A 14,945-nucleotide genomic window follows, 5' to 3' on the forward strand; every position below is an offset into this window, starting at 1 on the left:
TTCCGATACGATACAACGTTCTCCTATTGTCAATAGACCAAAAAGAAGGGCAAATATCGAGCGGCAAGTTCCACCAAAAGTCCAAAGACTTTGTCGTTTAGACCGTTTATTTAAATACGACGTCCAAAGGATTATTTCGTTGCACTAATCTAATCGATAGTTTTATTTACCTCTGATACTATATCTTCTTCTCTGCCACTTTTCTTTTATATCGAGTTGTCTAGTTGTTTTCTATATTGTACACAACTTTTGTATGTTTTTTTTTTGAAGTCCAAAAAGGACATAATTTTTAGTAAATAAATAAATAAATACGTATAACGAGGAAGTATCGTTTGGTTACACTCGTTGTAGCTGTTATCTTCTTAATACTGGAAAGGAAAAAAAATTAGCCGACCGGTTGCACGTCTGCTATTAATAGCTCAACGCGATACGATTCTATCCCGTTATTATTCGATTAATATTTATTCCGTCGCTTAACAGACGTCAGACATTTACTTAAATACAATGTTATCGCGTTTAAGAAGAGCGTTCCGACTTCCAATCGAGAATCAATTTGTTCTGGGACGCGGTAGTGTACGTCTATCTGTCGTAAGACAAGAAATACAAATGTTGCTATCGCGGGAGGCATAATCAATTTTACGTTATCGGATATTAACTGTAAGAGCTCCTCGAGAGCGGTCGATAAATGATAAGAACGCAAGCGTGTTACCATAGGATAATCCTTATCTTAGCCATGATCTCCATAATACGTTTCGGTAAATTATTAATCTATGTATTTATGACAAAAAAAAAAAAAGTTGGGCATTAGTACGGTATTAACATGAATTTTTGTCAAGGGCCAATTTAAATTATCTTTCCAGGAGATATGATGAAATTCTTATCTAAATAAGCATTTCGAACAATGAGTAAAAGATTAATTGTTTTTGGCTACTAACTCGTTGGCAGAAAATTATAATTTGAATTCTAAAATAAAGTTACGCATCGCGTTTAACGAATAAAATCCTATCCCAATAACTCTTTACATGGGATTTCTATTCGTCGTACACTACTCAAATAAAATGTCGCGAAAAAGTACGAGAAAAAACATGTTACTGCTCGTTGGTTGCATTCCTCAAATGTATCGTCTCGGATTAGTCTGTTATTTGCTGTTTTTCCGTTTGTTTTAGCACGTTGGCGCCGTAATAAACAGCGTCTCTCAATACATCATTATCAGATACAGACTTTGCAGGTTCTGCCGTAGCATTTATTCTAAATCCTCCCGGCGTATCAATTGTATACAAAAATATTCCACGTAAATATGTAATGTACCTTCCCTACTCTTTCTCGTGTCAATATAAATGTAAGATTGACTGCGAGATCGTACAGTTTGTTTGATCGTATCACCAGTGCGACACTGTCCTTTTCCATTACGACGTTTAGTTCTTCTTTTCCTTTGTTCTACCACCGTCTATAGTTTCAAGGAGTGTAGCAATTATCGTAGATTAGCAGTATGTATCCGACGAGAACGAAAATTTTCAGCTTGACGAGGGAGTTGGGCTCGAAAAGATGCCTGAGCTCGCAAGAGCTGATAGAACGAGACAACAAGTACGGAGGCAGACACTTCAAACCACTTCCAGTGGTCCTCGTGAAGGGCGAGGGTGTCTGTTTGTGGGACGTCGATGGAAAGCGTTACCTCGACTTCCTGGCTGGATTTTCAACTGTTAACCAGGGCCACTGTCACCCAAGGTTGGTGAAAGTGATGAACGAGCAAATGAGGAAGCTTGCTCATACTTCCAGGGCATTTTACACGGAACCTCACGGTGAACTAGGAGAGTATCTCACCAAACTCTTGGGATGGGACAAGTTCTTACCCATGAATACTGGTACGAAAAGAGACAGCGATACACGGATAGCTTATGCTAAAATAATAACGAAACAAAGAAGTGAACGGCTTGTCGGATCAGACTACCCTAAGTATACTATATTCTGTTACAGGCGTCGAAGCGGGTGAAACCGCTATCAAGGTAGCTAGACGTTGGGGGTACAGAGTCAAAAAGATACCTAAAGAACAAGCGACCGTCGTCTTTGCGAAAGGCAATTTCTTTGGACGCTCTATAGCGGCGCTCTCAGCCTCGACGGATCCGAATTGTTACACCGACTTCGGACCTTACGTTCCCCGTTTTGACAAGGTCCCATACAACGATCTCAAGGCTTTGGAGGAGAAATTCAAGCAGGACCCGACAGTTTGCGCGTTCATGGTAGAACCCATCCAGGGCGAAGCTGGAGTCATAATTCCCAACGTAAGTTTGTCCTCTGCGAGACAGTCTTGCCGAAAGTGAACCGTGAACTTCGTTTCCGCAGGACGGCTACTTGAAAGGCGTACGAGATCTCTGCACCAAGTACAATGTGTTGTGGATCGCTGACGAGGTTCAGACTGGCTTGTGCAGAACGGGCAAACGATTGGCGGTGGATCACGAGAATCAGAGACCAGATATTCTCATTTTAGGAAAAGCGTTGTCTGGAGGCGTTTACCCTGTGTCTGGAATTTTAGCTGACGCACAAGTAACTCGCTTCTTCTTTAAATACAATTATTACGCTGGATGCAGAAAATCGACAAAATTTTGTTTCTTACAAACTTGCAATTCGTGACGTAAAAAATAATATAGCAATTGATGAAGCAATGTTTTTCTCAGATAATGGACTGTCTGGAGACAGGCTCGCACGGTAGCACCTTCGGCGGAAGTCCGCTTGGAAACAGAGTGGCCTTGGAGGCAGTGAGAATCTTAGAAGAGGAGAATCTCGCAGAAAACGCAAGGAAGCTTGGAGAAATTGTACGAGAAACGTTACAAAAACTACCGAAAGAAATAGCGACGGAATTCCGTGGGCGCGGTTTGTTGACTGGCTTGGTGATAAACAAAGGTACTCCCCGGGACTCGTTCGATGGAAGATAAGAGTAAATTGTGTATTACTACTTCAATCCTATTTTTTTCAGACTTTGCTGAAGGCTGGGATATCTGCTTGAAGCTGAAAGAAGCTGGCTTGTTGACTAGACCCGCTCACGGGCAAATATTGAGAATATCCCCACCGCTTACCATCACGGAAGATCAACTTAGAGAAGGACTGAACATAATAACTACTGTTTTGAAAAATTACAAATGAAATACCGACTGTCCATCACCATATGGAACGCTTCCTTACGCGTATCAAAGCCTTGTACCTGCAAAACGATATTTCGAATACGTCCCCCTGTAGAACTGGGTCAACTTCAAACCCTACAATTTTATATCATAACTGAAATAATATATATTTTTATCATTAATAAAACTGTATAGAACAGCATAATCATGTTTGTAAAACATATCTTTAATGATGAATATAAAACTCACGCGAATTACATGTGTGACTCGTGCCTCTTCAAATGCCTCGTTAAACTAAACGCTTGCGAGAACAGTTGGTCGCATTGATCGCATTTGTACGCTTTGGCACCGGTATGCAAAGTTAAATGTCTCTTTAAATGATTCGCTAATTTGAATCGTTTCCCGCACAATCGGCATTGATGTTGTCTAAGAGAGGCATGCGACGCCTCGTGATTCTTCAGATGACTAGACTGAGAGAAACGCTTTCCACAGATTTTACATTCGAAAGGTTTTACTTTGGTGTGGATCCTCAGATGCTCCACGAGATTTCCTTTTTGAACGAAACATTTGTTGCAGTACTCGCACTTGTGCGACCTGGTCGCCTTGTGCGTTCGCAGATGAACCTTCAGGTTGTAACTTTGGCTGAATCTTTTATCACATATCTCGCACTGGACCAAACCTTTCCCTGTGTGAAGTCTTTCGTGGGCTCTCAGGTTCTTCAGAAGTCGAAACCTTTTTTTACAACTAACGCATTCGAAGCTTCTGTTCTCCTCGGTTCTCGAGTCATTGGAATCCCGTTTGTGAGTTTTCAGGTGTTCCCGCAGGTAGGACGGATACGCGAATATTTTGTCGCACACTTTGCATCGGTGCACGTTGGTCTTCGTGTGGAGACGCATGTGAGCGTTCAGCTTGCTCTTAGACGAGTACGCTTTCTCGCAGTTCTGACATTTGAAAGGTTGCTGACCAGAGTGCGACAGCCGGTGTGTCAATAGTTTCGATCTCTGCGAGAACAATTTCGAACATACCTCGCATTTGTACTTCTTCGATTGCACGTTATCAGGATTTTCTTGTTCGATCCGTTCCTTATAATCGAGATTAGGTGGACATAAATTATATCTGTCGATATCTTCCCTGCTGTCCGTTCGCTCGAGATCTTTTGTAAATCTTAACGCGCGTGTATCGAGCATGTCGTTCTCGGAATGCATCGCTGTATTTTGCATACGCTGAGGACTTTCGCTTTGTACCTCCTCTAGATCTATATGCACAGGGAAACTTAAATTCTGTATTTCATTGTTGTCGTTTGTCGACGATCTTTGATACGATACATTTTGAATCGAATTCTCGACGGAGTTGATAGACCTTTCGTAGCTTAAATTCTGAGGAATCTGATTGGAATTCTCGCAGATATCTATATTTTCATTGTCGCAGGACATATCTATGTTTTCCGTGCTGTGGGCGATATTATGGCTCATTAATTGCGTTCGATTAGTAAACGTATGATTGCACAAGGAACAGTGCAGAGCGCAGGCCGCTCGGCTAGGATTTTCCCCATTTATCGGAATCATTTGCATCATATTCGATCTAATCAACGGAGACAATTGCGTATTTTGAACGCCGTCTGTGGTCAAATTAGAGCTTAAATGACTAAAATTAAAGTTAAGATACGGATTTTGAGATTCGACTATGTGCATGTGTTGTACAGGTATGTTGTCTTGAATAAAAGGTAAGTGTAATCTGCTGTGGGCACATAATTCTTGATAGCTCATAAATACAGCACCGCATTCTATACATTTTAATGTTTTATGCGAGTTTTGAAGAGGAACAAATCCCTGATTTTCTTGATATAATTTACATCCAGAAACTGTGGCATACGATGTCAGACCTGAGACCTACGAAATTTATATACATAATAACTCTCAATAATCCAAGTAAAGTTTTATATTATAAAGATACTGTTGTATTACCCTAAGAGCAGCTTGCCTCAATGCTCTGTCAGCTGCACGACATTGTTCCCTGTACAGTAAAGCAGATTCTGCTCTGGTTACACACCGGTCGCACATTTTCTCTGGTAGACCATCACCTTGCCAAACCTAGTGAAATACGCATTTGACGCGTATAAAAATAATTTTGTAATCGTATTAATTATACAACTGTGAACTCGATGAAAGTATTTATTACTTCTAGGCACGAGAGAGACCGCAACTTGGCAGCGAGAGAGGAACCAGCCGGTCCCACGAATAAACAAACCATTTTATCGCCATCCTCTCTTAAGCATGTGCGACATAATTTACTGATATTTTCACTGTCGATCTCTTTCGTAACGATAAACATTGCTACGATCCGATAATCAACTTGATAAACAGCTTTGTGATTTCTAGGTTATACTTTTGTTTTGACATTTAAAATGTTATGTGGGCATAGTGGCGCCATCGGTGAAAAAACGCCCAAGTTTGTATATAAAATAGTCCCCACTGTTTCTGCCAGATGGCGCCATTGATATGTTTTAATTAATTACATTTTATTTTTTATAAATACATAATTGACACGATTCAATGCTTTATAACGCTACAATATACTAATTCAGTAGACAAATTTAGCATTTAATTATTGACATTTAGTTAGTGGCGTTATCTTATAAAAATCGTGAGAACTATTTTCACTACAAACTTGGGCGTTTTCCCACTGATGGCGTTGTTAATATTAAACCACACACTCATATAAACATGCATCTGTGTTTACTTCTATATTGATTTATAAATATCGATTGTTTTCTTTTTTATTGAATAAAAGTCTATAAACCTTCATGTGAAATTGTACAACGTATGGAAAAATAGACAAAATTAACATGCATACACAAATAATATTCGATAGTATTCAGACTAAATATTGATTGGTTTTATTATTCCTGTATTATACATATTACATAGCATACATATTCCTTTCATATGATAATAATAAATTAATGTTCAACAAAGAACTAAAATGTACAAGTGTCATAAAAATAAATTTTACTTTATCGGAATGTTCATATTCTTACAATGTTTGTTTTTCCATAAAATTTTCAATGTACACGGATATGTGTACCTAAACGTTTAATTCACATTCCAACCATATAGTTTTATTTATAATTGAATTTTATAGACATGACTCGATATATTTATGACAAACATTATTCTTCCAATCCTGATCATTCTGTTGTGAGATCCCTGTTGGTCTGTAAGAAATGTACTTGTAAAAAAGAATGTAATTATTTCTTCAAAGCTATTCCTAATTGCAGTAGTTACTAAAAAAATAAGACAAAGTATAAAGTTTACCCATTCACGAGCCATCATGAGAATTGTAACATTATTCAGTTTTGGTCCAATAAGTGGATTCATTTGTGACATGTAGCAACATAACCAACTGCAAAAATAAATAACAAAATAATAATACATTGTAGGATATATGAATTACAAATATATTAATGTAATTTGTTTGAATTTCGTTGACTTACAATAACCAACACGTAAAGGCTGTCAGCATAAGAATAACCTGAAGAATTCTAGAAAGAAATGCGTGTATGTAAAACAATGGTAATATTCGATAAAAATTGTAATAATTTGCCAAAAATTCATCTTTGTAACACTAATAGCAATCGAAAGACGAAAATATTTGCACAAGTCAGGTGAAATGGAAGAAACAACTTACCCTCGATTGACTCCCTTTGGAACGAAAAAGGGTAAAACGATTCCTACTACTCCCCAAAGTACTGTAAAAAATAATAACGGTAACAACGAAGCTGCCATTTTTCTCTTTAATTAAACAACTTCTTCGTAACTCTTACGAGTAGGCCAAACCCACAAACAGTCAAACTTACTGATACAAATACGAATCACGTGAATACAAATCTCGATTCAGTTCTGTTCAGTGCGATAGATCGCGTGCGTGTATACGCGAGAGGCGCGAGATACAATATTCGATTCTTCGACATAGAGTAGGAGGGAACCTTGGGTAGTTGTACAAAATCTATTCCTCGTTTTATTTATAGAAATATATTATTTAATTTGTTAGCAAACATCTTAAGGCAATTTATTATAATAATTGAAATGTAAATAACTAAATTTCACATTTCTTTGTAAACGGAAGCACTGAAACTTCAACGTTTCTATAGATTAACGTTTCATCGCAAATTCATAAATAAATGCTTAATCTCCGAACAATCGTTTCTGCGTTACTTCAGTACTGTGTTCTAATCTTTGACCGTCATTATAATTCTTCGACACTTCCACGATCGACGGAGCGTCTCCGCCGCCAATCGATGAACATTGATCCATTTTATGAGCTATTATTCCAGGCTGGGTTTGCATGCATTGAACCAATGGTTCCGTCAGGTGTGTAACAGACTTTTTATTCGATGAATCAGGCGTGTTACTTTGCGATTTTTCATGCTTAGATTTTGACGTACTCGCATTTAAAGTTGTGCAGGAGGTAACGAACTTCTCTAGAATATCTGAAAGTTTACTGTATCAACGATTGATGGCTGATTTTAAATTGACACTCTGTCTTTGTCCTACACGTTACCTGTTAAATTCATACTTTCTTCGGACAAGTAAGTATCTTCCTGAGAACTCATGCTGTCTCTACTGAAAAGATGCTGCCTGATATTGGTCAGGTTTCTGGATTCTAATCTAATGTCGACCGAGGATTGATCGACAGGGTCAGGTTTACGCGGAGTTTTATACATGACTGAACGCTCTGTGCGCATTTCACGTCCTTTCTTAATGTACGGTATCAAACACGACAAATTCTGTTCTGTTCTGGAAACACTATTCGCCGTTTGTATGGACAAGGGCGATTTGTAATTGTTCACTGTAACGATACGCATTATAAATTATAACGATTCTAAATTACTCGAATAATTCATCTGGGTATAATCACCTGTATACGGTGTCCTTATGTAAGTTAAAGGTTTCTGGTGATGACCGTAGCATGATCCGTAAATCGTAGACGCTAATCGACTGCTCACGTCTAACAATACAAAAGCCATATAAAAAAGACGTACGCAATGACGAAGTCATTGTTATAAAGTTAAATACCATGAATAGAATCTCCTTGACCTTTCCCATTTTTTCCATAATTCGTATTCATTAGTGACGTATTATTCATAATGCCAACTAACGCGGGATGCAATCTTTTCACCACGTTTAAAATCAGTTCGCATCGTTTAATCACGCGTAATTGTTGTGGTTCCGTAGCATTGTCTGTTAAGAGTTTTTTTGAAGCAGCATCGGCTTCACATATTGCTTGAAAGAAAAAAAACGATTGTAAGTAAAATTCGTGTTCCATTTACAAAAGCGATTAAAGGTCGCTTACCAGCTTTAAGTTCTCTAACCATCATTATCGTTTGTTTTTCGATTATGTCGCTGCCAATATCATTTATAGTCGTACTAATTTGTCGCGACAACGACAAAGATCTGAGCACAACGCTTTGTACTTGTGTTTGTGTGACGGGTTCTCTGTTATCGAGGCAATTGGACATTATCGAGATACGTTCTTGAAGATCGTCTAAGACTACCTAAGTAGTAAACATACTTAGTTATGCTCATATTAAGTTTATATATAAAATAATAACATATAAAGCACCACGTGAAGTACCTCACAGTAGGCCGCCGAATCCATAATCAAATTTATAGCATCTTGCAACTTATTCGCTTCCAGTTGCCATTGCACGGTCAAGAGTTTTACATTCGCGCGCATTTCTTTGCTCTCTGGATGTAAATAGAAAGTAGTGATGGCAGTAATCAATTCTGTCTCCAAGGATTCGAGACTCGCCAGACAATTTCGAATTTGATTGATTCCTGAAATCATTTATTATTCCTAATAATGAGTTTTCATGATTATAGAGATTAACTTACGATTTCTATCCTTGCAAGAAGCAACAGCGAACAGTCCAATTTGCATGGACTTGTCTATAACCTGATCAAATTCTTCTATAGCGTTAGACAAATCGCTCTTGGATCGATTTTTGGCGGTCAATGAATTGCCACATATAGTAACAAGTTTTCTCAAGGCATTGAAAGGATCACTGAACACTTCCATAACGAGATTCAGTACCGATACGTTAATCTTACGTTCTAATCGATAAAGGGCGTCATTTAAACTATTCATGAACAAATTATTCAATGCCGAATCGGAGGATTCGGTCGTCAGTTGGTACTTTAAGTTTTCATATTCTGATATAATAGATTGGCAGGTTCCGGTGATCGCTTTAAAGTTACAAGGTTTGCACACTTGCGCGATCGCCATCGCGTAGGAGAACACGTCTTCTATTCGCAACCATAACTGTTCGCATTCCGGTATTAGCTCTTCCTGGGATTTATTTGGCATGTCCAACAAAATGTCCAGCACCAAATCCATTCTACATGCAAACAAATTTGAACTAAATATTGAAGTTCAAACATCAACCGAAAGTTGAAATTGAAGAGCTGCAAGATTCTTTACCTATAAACAAAATGATTCTCCCTCTCGGATATTTCATCCTCGGGTAACGGATCTGGTACATCCAGTACCTCTATTATCATCTTCAAGCAGAAACAGAGTCTTTCACAGACATATTTCTTACAATTCTACGCGAATAAAAGCGTAAACATCCGATTAGAAGAAACTTGTGTGTATTTTTTAAATGTAGATATCAAAATGTTTTATTACATAAATGTGTGCATTAAGTTGATGCTGCTCTTGTACCAACTGCACTAGCAGTTTGAAGGCTGTGCATAACTGGCATGAATACAATGTTATCTTCTCTGCAAGCACATGAGACGTTAAACTTTTTCTATATATTTGTAATGGTCCAAGCAATTCTAAAATGGATGTGCCCAACTCCTGAAGATGGTAAAATTCATTTAAAGCGTTTAATCATATAAAAAAAAAAAAATATTTCAAGTCTCTACTTTCTTTACCTTTATATTTTGATAGTGTTCAATTTCATTGGCTTGACCCATTTCATAGATATAATCCATGCAATCCATTAGTCTTTGCTTCAATGGCAAACACTCCAATTTCTCCAAAGCTTCAAGAGCTAATTTAAATTTCTCAAGCACATTGAATAGAATCTGTTCAGCGAGTTGCTTGTCAACATTTTTAATCTGTAACATATTTGTGAATGAAGATCTGTAAATACAATCAATTTATATTTTGTTTGGATATACCATCTCATTGACATATTCCAGAGAGCAAAGTTCTTCTACTATATTGGCGATCCTTGACTCCATTTCTTCATAATCATTAATATCTTCTTTTGACAAAGCCTCAAACTTCTCTCCCAAACATTCCAATCGTTCAAATAGAGTCGATTTTTTTGATACAACATCCTTTGTACAAGGAGAATTGTTTTTTATCAATTCTCTTAATTTATTTACCTAAAACGTCAAATGTATCAAAACGATATTATGATAAAAAAACGATAATATTCACGAATTAGAAAATAGTAAAAATTCTGTTACTTGTTCTTCTATAGGTATCAATATTCCTTTTATTTCTTTCGTCTTCACAGGCATTTTTATGTGACTGGTATTACGTAAAATGGAGCAACGATTAACGAAGTCGGCTTCGCAACTCGTGGTTGTTTGTAAACAAAGTGAAAGCAGTAACTGATTGACGTTTAATAACTCATAACAAAGGAAATCGGCGGCGGTTGATCTTTCAAAGCGTTACCTCGCGAAGGTAAGCACGTAAGTATTTTTTTAATCTATAATCAGCGCCACCGGTGGCAAAACGCCCAAGTTTACAGCGGAAATAGATTTCCACCGTTCTGTAAGATGGCGCAACCGGTATCTTTTAATTGTTCTTAATTATTTTTTAATAAACGCATAATTAATACGATCTTGGGTGTATAACACTACAATATATTGTTAAAATATTTATCTTTAGTTAGTAGTAATTATCGACCATTTAGTTAGTGGCACCATCTAGCAGAATCAGTAGAAACTATTTCCACTACAAACTTGGGCATTTTGCCAATGATGACGCCACTGGTACTAAACCCGCTCACTGAGCGGCTCAATGAGCGGTGACCTTTCTGGGAGCACCCTTTGTACACATTCTCTGCGCTTGTCGCCTTGTCGCCATTCGTAAACTCATTCGTGTCATGTATACGATTTAAATGGAAAAAGAACCGCTTTAATAATATCGACGGTCGAGCAGTTGGTTGCGGTGACCCAATTAGATAATTTGCAACTCGATTAGAGAAAGGACACGTTTGTGTATATAGATCATTTATACATGTTACGCATTCATGTTACATGGACACCTTTGTAGGTACGAAATGTGAAGTGCGCCATGCTTTCCAACTGTGTTAATTTTTAATTTTCGCATATCATGCATTTATCAATCATTGTTTTTTTTTTGGAAGAAATCATGCGTCCTCGTGTTTGCTAAAAGTCCCAAAGTTCAGACATCTCCTTGTGAAGGTTCGACGAGTACCCTTTGTAACTCTTACGTGATCGCGCGATAGATTTTGGAGTGTCATTTTTTTTTTAGAGATCTTTTTCGTTTTTCTGTACGTTCAGAATTTAGTAATCTTCAGAATTACTGTTAAGCTTTATAGAAGTAATTTGGCTAATGAGATTTGGTAATCCCTTTTAAAAAGCGGTCAGTAGTCGCCGTGAAGAAAGGGTTATGTAATTTCTCGAATATCTCGAACGAAAGGTTGTATCTGTGTGGAATTTTTCACCGCGATGAATTGGTACAATTAAATTGATAAACGGGTATCAAAATTATATTTTTTCTCATTCAGAAATGTGTTAAACAATTTTATTTTTATTTTTACTCAACTCGTACGAACGTTCTTTTATAGACTACTTATGAGCAAATTTTTGGTACTCGATTTTTTATTTCTCCGAATTAATTTCTGCGGAAATATCAACTTTTCTTTTCGTTTAATCGTACATTTAAAACACGAATAAAGATTTTATCAATAAGAGTATTCTCTTTATGTCTGTTTGGTTTGCTTTCAGATCAAAGGGCGAGAGTTAAATTGACAGAGTAGTCTCTGTATATGGTCATTTTTATATTCAGCAGGGCTGGTCCGTGCATCATAACTTTGTTCCTTTAATAGGACGAATCGTGTAAGTCAGAAGGATGGTTAGACGTTACGAAAACTGCACAACTTTTCAATTCAATTGGAATCAAGTTGTGCAAGGATTCTGGCAAAGATACCCAAATCCTAATAGGCAAGTATAGATTAATCCATTATTCATCTATTTATTACAAGGAACATTTAACTTTTAATTGCTATCTGTACCAGTTAATAAACTACCAAATTTTTTTTAGTGGCCATGTTCTTTCTGAGGACACTATAAAGAGGGAAGTTAAAAATGGAGTCCTATATACCACGCGATTATTAACAAAGACAAATAGGATACCTAAAGGGGCAGAGAGATTTGTCAATAAAAATACTGTTAAGATTGTTGAAGAAAGCATTGTAGATCCCAAAGCCAAGACTTTGACAACATATACAAGAAATTTAGGTTATACTAAAATTATGGTAAGATTACTTTATAATATGTTCCTTATATGTGTATTTGTTAAAAGCATTGGTACTTATGTGTTTCTCTTTTTTTGTAGAGTGTTGTGGAGAAAGTTGTCTACAAGATTAGCGACGATAATCCTAATTGGACAGTAGCACAGAGATTAGCATGGATAGACAGCAGCGTGTTTGGCTTTAGTAAAGCTATTCAAGCAATTGGAATCGATAGATTTAAGAAGAATTGCAATTTAATGTACAATGGCTTCAATTATGTTCTGGCACATATGTTTCCACATACGGCGCAGTATATGAATCCGACGCTAGCTCAAATGGGGTTCGCTCATCGTGTAAGTGCAGATGTTTTTGGAAAAGTGTTGTATAGAAGTTTGAGTGTTTTTGTTATTTTAGCATGACGAAGGTATAAGATCCACTCTGGCAGAGGATTTCCAACAATCCTTCCAAGGTAAGGCAGAGAAAGTGAAGGATGCTGCAAAGAAAGCTACAGATTTGGCGAAGAAGAAGGCTGGACCGCTTTATGCGGCTTGCCAACCACAGCAATCGTAAATAACCTCATGGGCTTACAGTCACTTCACAAGGATATACAAAAAGTATTTTGTTGATAAATAAGGGTACTTTGAAGGAGCTTCGAACATAGTTGAGGTTTTCAGCGGTCTTGAACGATAGGACTTTTGCGAACAATTATTTCGTTCGCGTAATGAGTAGAGTTGACACGACGAAATCATTAATAAGGATAATTAATGTTTGAAGTCCATTTACAAGTTCGGATACCCATACAATCTTGCATCCGTAATGTAAGAACTGCAGCAAATTGTCGCGTGAAGATTTCTAATGATAGTACTAGATATTGTATTACATTACCATTCCTTTTAACTGCCAATCTATGTTTAATTATTAAGAGGCGCGTAATGTATGAGAGTAACAGATTTAAAAGATCACGTTTTCTACGATGACAATGAAAATTGGATGTATAGGTGTTACATCCAAACATTTCATTTTTAGTGTATCCTACTTCAGTCGCATTTGCTTAGTTAACTCCACAGCACGAAGAGTGGAAAGAGTTGAATGCAAATGATGGACGTTATCGTGTGAAATATCCGAGAGCTAGCCAAGTGTAATTTTCTTGAAAATTTGAACAAATTTAAATTTACTAGAATCGATCGTGATTCTTTTTGAACGAATATTAGAGATCAAAAGGGAAGTACACGAGATACGATGTGCATTTTTTCTTCTGACACGATTCAACCACGCCATTAACGGTTTGTATCGGTATTCGATGCTTGGTACTTTATGACAATTGTGAAATTTAAATTTTCATACAACAACGAGTAATTAATGCAAATCTTAGGGTTGGGGTTAGGTACAAGTTAAACAGAAGTAATTTCTGCAGTCCTTGTACATGTATATAGTAAAAATTTGTATAAACAATTACAGAGAATCTATGTTGTGCGAAATTGTAATATAATAGTGTCTAATTTTAGTATCGGAATTGCCCGCTAATCGTGCAAGAATAGACAGAGGATGTACTAGAATCTAGAATATCCAAATACAATACATTAATCAGAAAAAACAAAATTACGTATTTATTATTGCCACTTTGTCTCGGTCAGGGCTGGCTCAAGGATATTTGGCGCCCTTACGCTATATCGATTAATGGCATCCCCTTCCTCTCCATAAAACAAATATCCGTTTTTTTTTATATATAATAATAAAATTCCGAATTAAACAATTATGATTTTTATGAAAATACAATCACAGATTCAGGATAGTATTAACAAAGTTAAATCGTTTAAAAAAGATGAATCTTAAGCTAGAAAACTAGTATCTAAAAAATAGTAGATCACTTTTAGCGATAGGATCATTTAATTATTAACTAATTAGTGTTCTCGTACATTAATCAAATTTTATCTCTGATATACTTTCACTGTCGAGTGTTTACTCTTTAATCTTTTTAACAATTAGTCATCCTCTACATGTCTATACACTTTAACGACTGGTTCTTGCACCAATATTTTGTTATATATTAGATATAAATAATTGTCCAAAATCTTTGTTATTAATATTTCTAAAATGTATCCTCACCTTAATAAAAGATACAAATTCGGAGTATTCCAAGCGTTTTTTACTTCATTCCACACTTGAGCTTTCCCTGTTACTGTTTGTCTTTTATTAGTTATGAGAAAGTTTCATCTAGATAATTATTTTGCCATCTTTGATAGTAAGATGCAAGTCTATCTGCGACGACCTTGATCCTGCACACTCGACCAAAGCGGGATTTCCATTTTACACGCGCTACACAAATGCGC

At 36.7% G+C, this 14,945-nt stretch overlaps 5 protein-coding genes across 7 annotated transcripts; 2 read left to right on the forward strand and 3 right to left on the reverse strand.

The window, feature by feature from the left end:
• Positions 1 to 126: 126 nt before the first annotated feature.
• On the forward strand, positions 127 to 3,336 carry LOC128895233 (ornithine aminotransferase, mitochondrial-like). Its single transcript, XM_054157652.1, has 5 exons — positions 127 to 1,862; positions 1,975 to 2,279; positions 2,341 to 2,541; positions 2,673 to 2,898; positions 2,972 to 3,336. The coding sequence occupies exons 1-5, from the start codon at positions 1,490 to 1,492 to the stop codon at positions 3,136 to 3,138; spliced, it is 1,272 nt and encodes a 423-aa protein (XP_054013627.1). The 5' UTR covers positions 127 to 1,489; the 3' UTR covers positions 3,139 to 3,336.
• LOC128895036 (zinc finger protein 91-like) lies at positions 3,139 to 5,507 on the reverse strand. 2 transcript variants are annotated; one of them, XM_054157257.1, is made up of 4 exons: positions 5,295 to 5,507; positions 5,081 to 5,206; positions 3,366 to 5,005; positions 3,139 to 3,270 (listed from the first exon to the last, which is right to left on the reverse strand). In XM_054157257.1, exons 1-3 carry the CDS (start codon positions 5,445 to 5,447, stop codon positions 3,371 to 3,373), a joined length of 1,914 nt encoding a protein of 637 aa, XP_054013232.1. In that variant the 5' UTR covers positions 5,448 to 5,507; the 3' UTR covers positions 3,139 to 3,270; positions 3,366 to 3,370. The 2 variants fall into 2 exon arrangements, with proteins under 2 accessions (XP_054013232.1, XP_054013224.1); XM_054157249.1 differs by lacking the exon at positions 3,139 to 3,270 and having other exon boundaries at positions 3,322 to 5,005.
• Positions 5,508 to 5,987: 480 nt separating this feature from the next.
• LOC128890167 (V-type proton ATPase subunit e 2-like) lies at positions 5,988 to 7,005 on the reverse strand. Its single transcript, XM_054148429.1, has 4 exons — positions 6,804 to 7,005; positions 6,610 to 6,657; positions 6,431 to 6,518; positions 5,988 to 6,330 (listed from the first exon to the last, which is right to left on the reverse strand). The coding sequence occupies exons 1-4, from the start codon at positions 6,899 to 6,901 to the stop codon at positions 6,304 to 6,306; spliced, it is 261 nt and encodes an 86-aa protein (XP_054004404.1). The 5' UTR covers positions 6,902 to 7,005; the 3' UTR covers positions 5,988 to 6,303.
• Positions 7,006 to 7,121: 116 nt separating this feature from the next.
• On the reverse strand, positions 7,122 to 14,816 carry LOC128890089 (serendipity locus protein alpha). Of its 2 annotated transcripts, none has more exons than XM_054148307.1 (12): positions 14,722 to 14,816; positions 10,304 to 10,513; positions 10,055 to 10,240; positions 9,804 to 9,977; positions 9,597 to 9,721; positions 9,011 to 9,513; positions 8,751 to 8,953; positions 8,469 to 8,670; positions 8,192 to 8,398; positions 8,034 to 8,123; positions 7,677 to 7,964; positions 7,122 to 7,605 (listed from the first exon to the last, which is right to left on the reverse strand). In XM_054148307.1, exons 2-12 carry the CDS (start codon positions 10,364 to 10,366, stop codon positions 7,301 to 7,303), a joined length of 2,346 nt encoding a protein of 781 aa, XP_054004282.1. In that variant the 5' UTR covers positions 10,367 to 10,513; positions 14,722 to 14,816; the 3' UTR covers positions 7,122 to 7,300. The 2 variants fall into 2 exon arrangements, with proteins under 2 accessions (XP_054004282.1, XP_054004273.1); XM_054148298.1 differs by lacking the exon at positions 14,722 to 14,816 and adding an exon at positions 10,598 to 10,842.
• LOC128890173 (protein preli-like) lies at positions 10,939 to 14,748 on the forward strand. Its single transcript, XM_054148443.1, is given in 5 exon segments — positions 10,939 to 11,411; positions 12,110 to 12,325; positions 12,426 to 12,639; positions 12,720 to 13,013; positions 13,015 to 14,748. Coding segments are annotated over 4 exon segments (771 nt in total). The 5' UTR covers positions 10,939 to 11,411; positions 12,110 to 12,233; the 3' UTR covers positions 13,186 to 14,748.
• Positions 14,817 to 14,945: the final 129 nt, after the last annotated feature.

The sequence above is a fragment of the Hylaeus anthracinus genome, unplaced genomic scaffold (genome assembly GCF_026225885.1).
Source record: "Hylaeus anthracinus isolate JK02 unplaced genomic scaffold, UHH_iyHylAnth1.0_haploid 0, whole genome shotgun sequence".
In the NCBI taxonomy this organism is placed as follows: domain Eukaryota; kingdom Metazoa; phylum Arthropoda; class Insecta; order Hymenoptera; family Colletidae; genus Hylaeus; species Hylaeus anthracinus.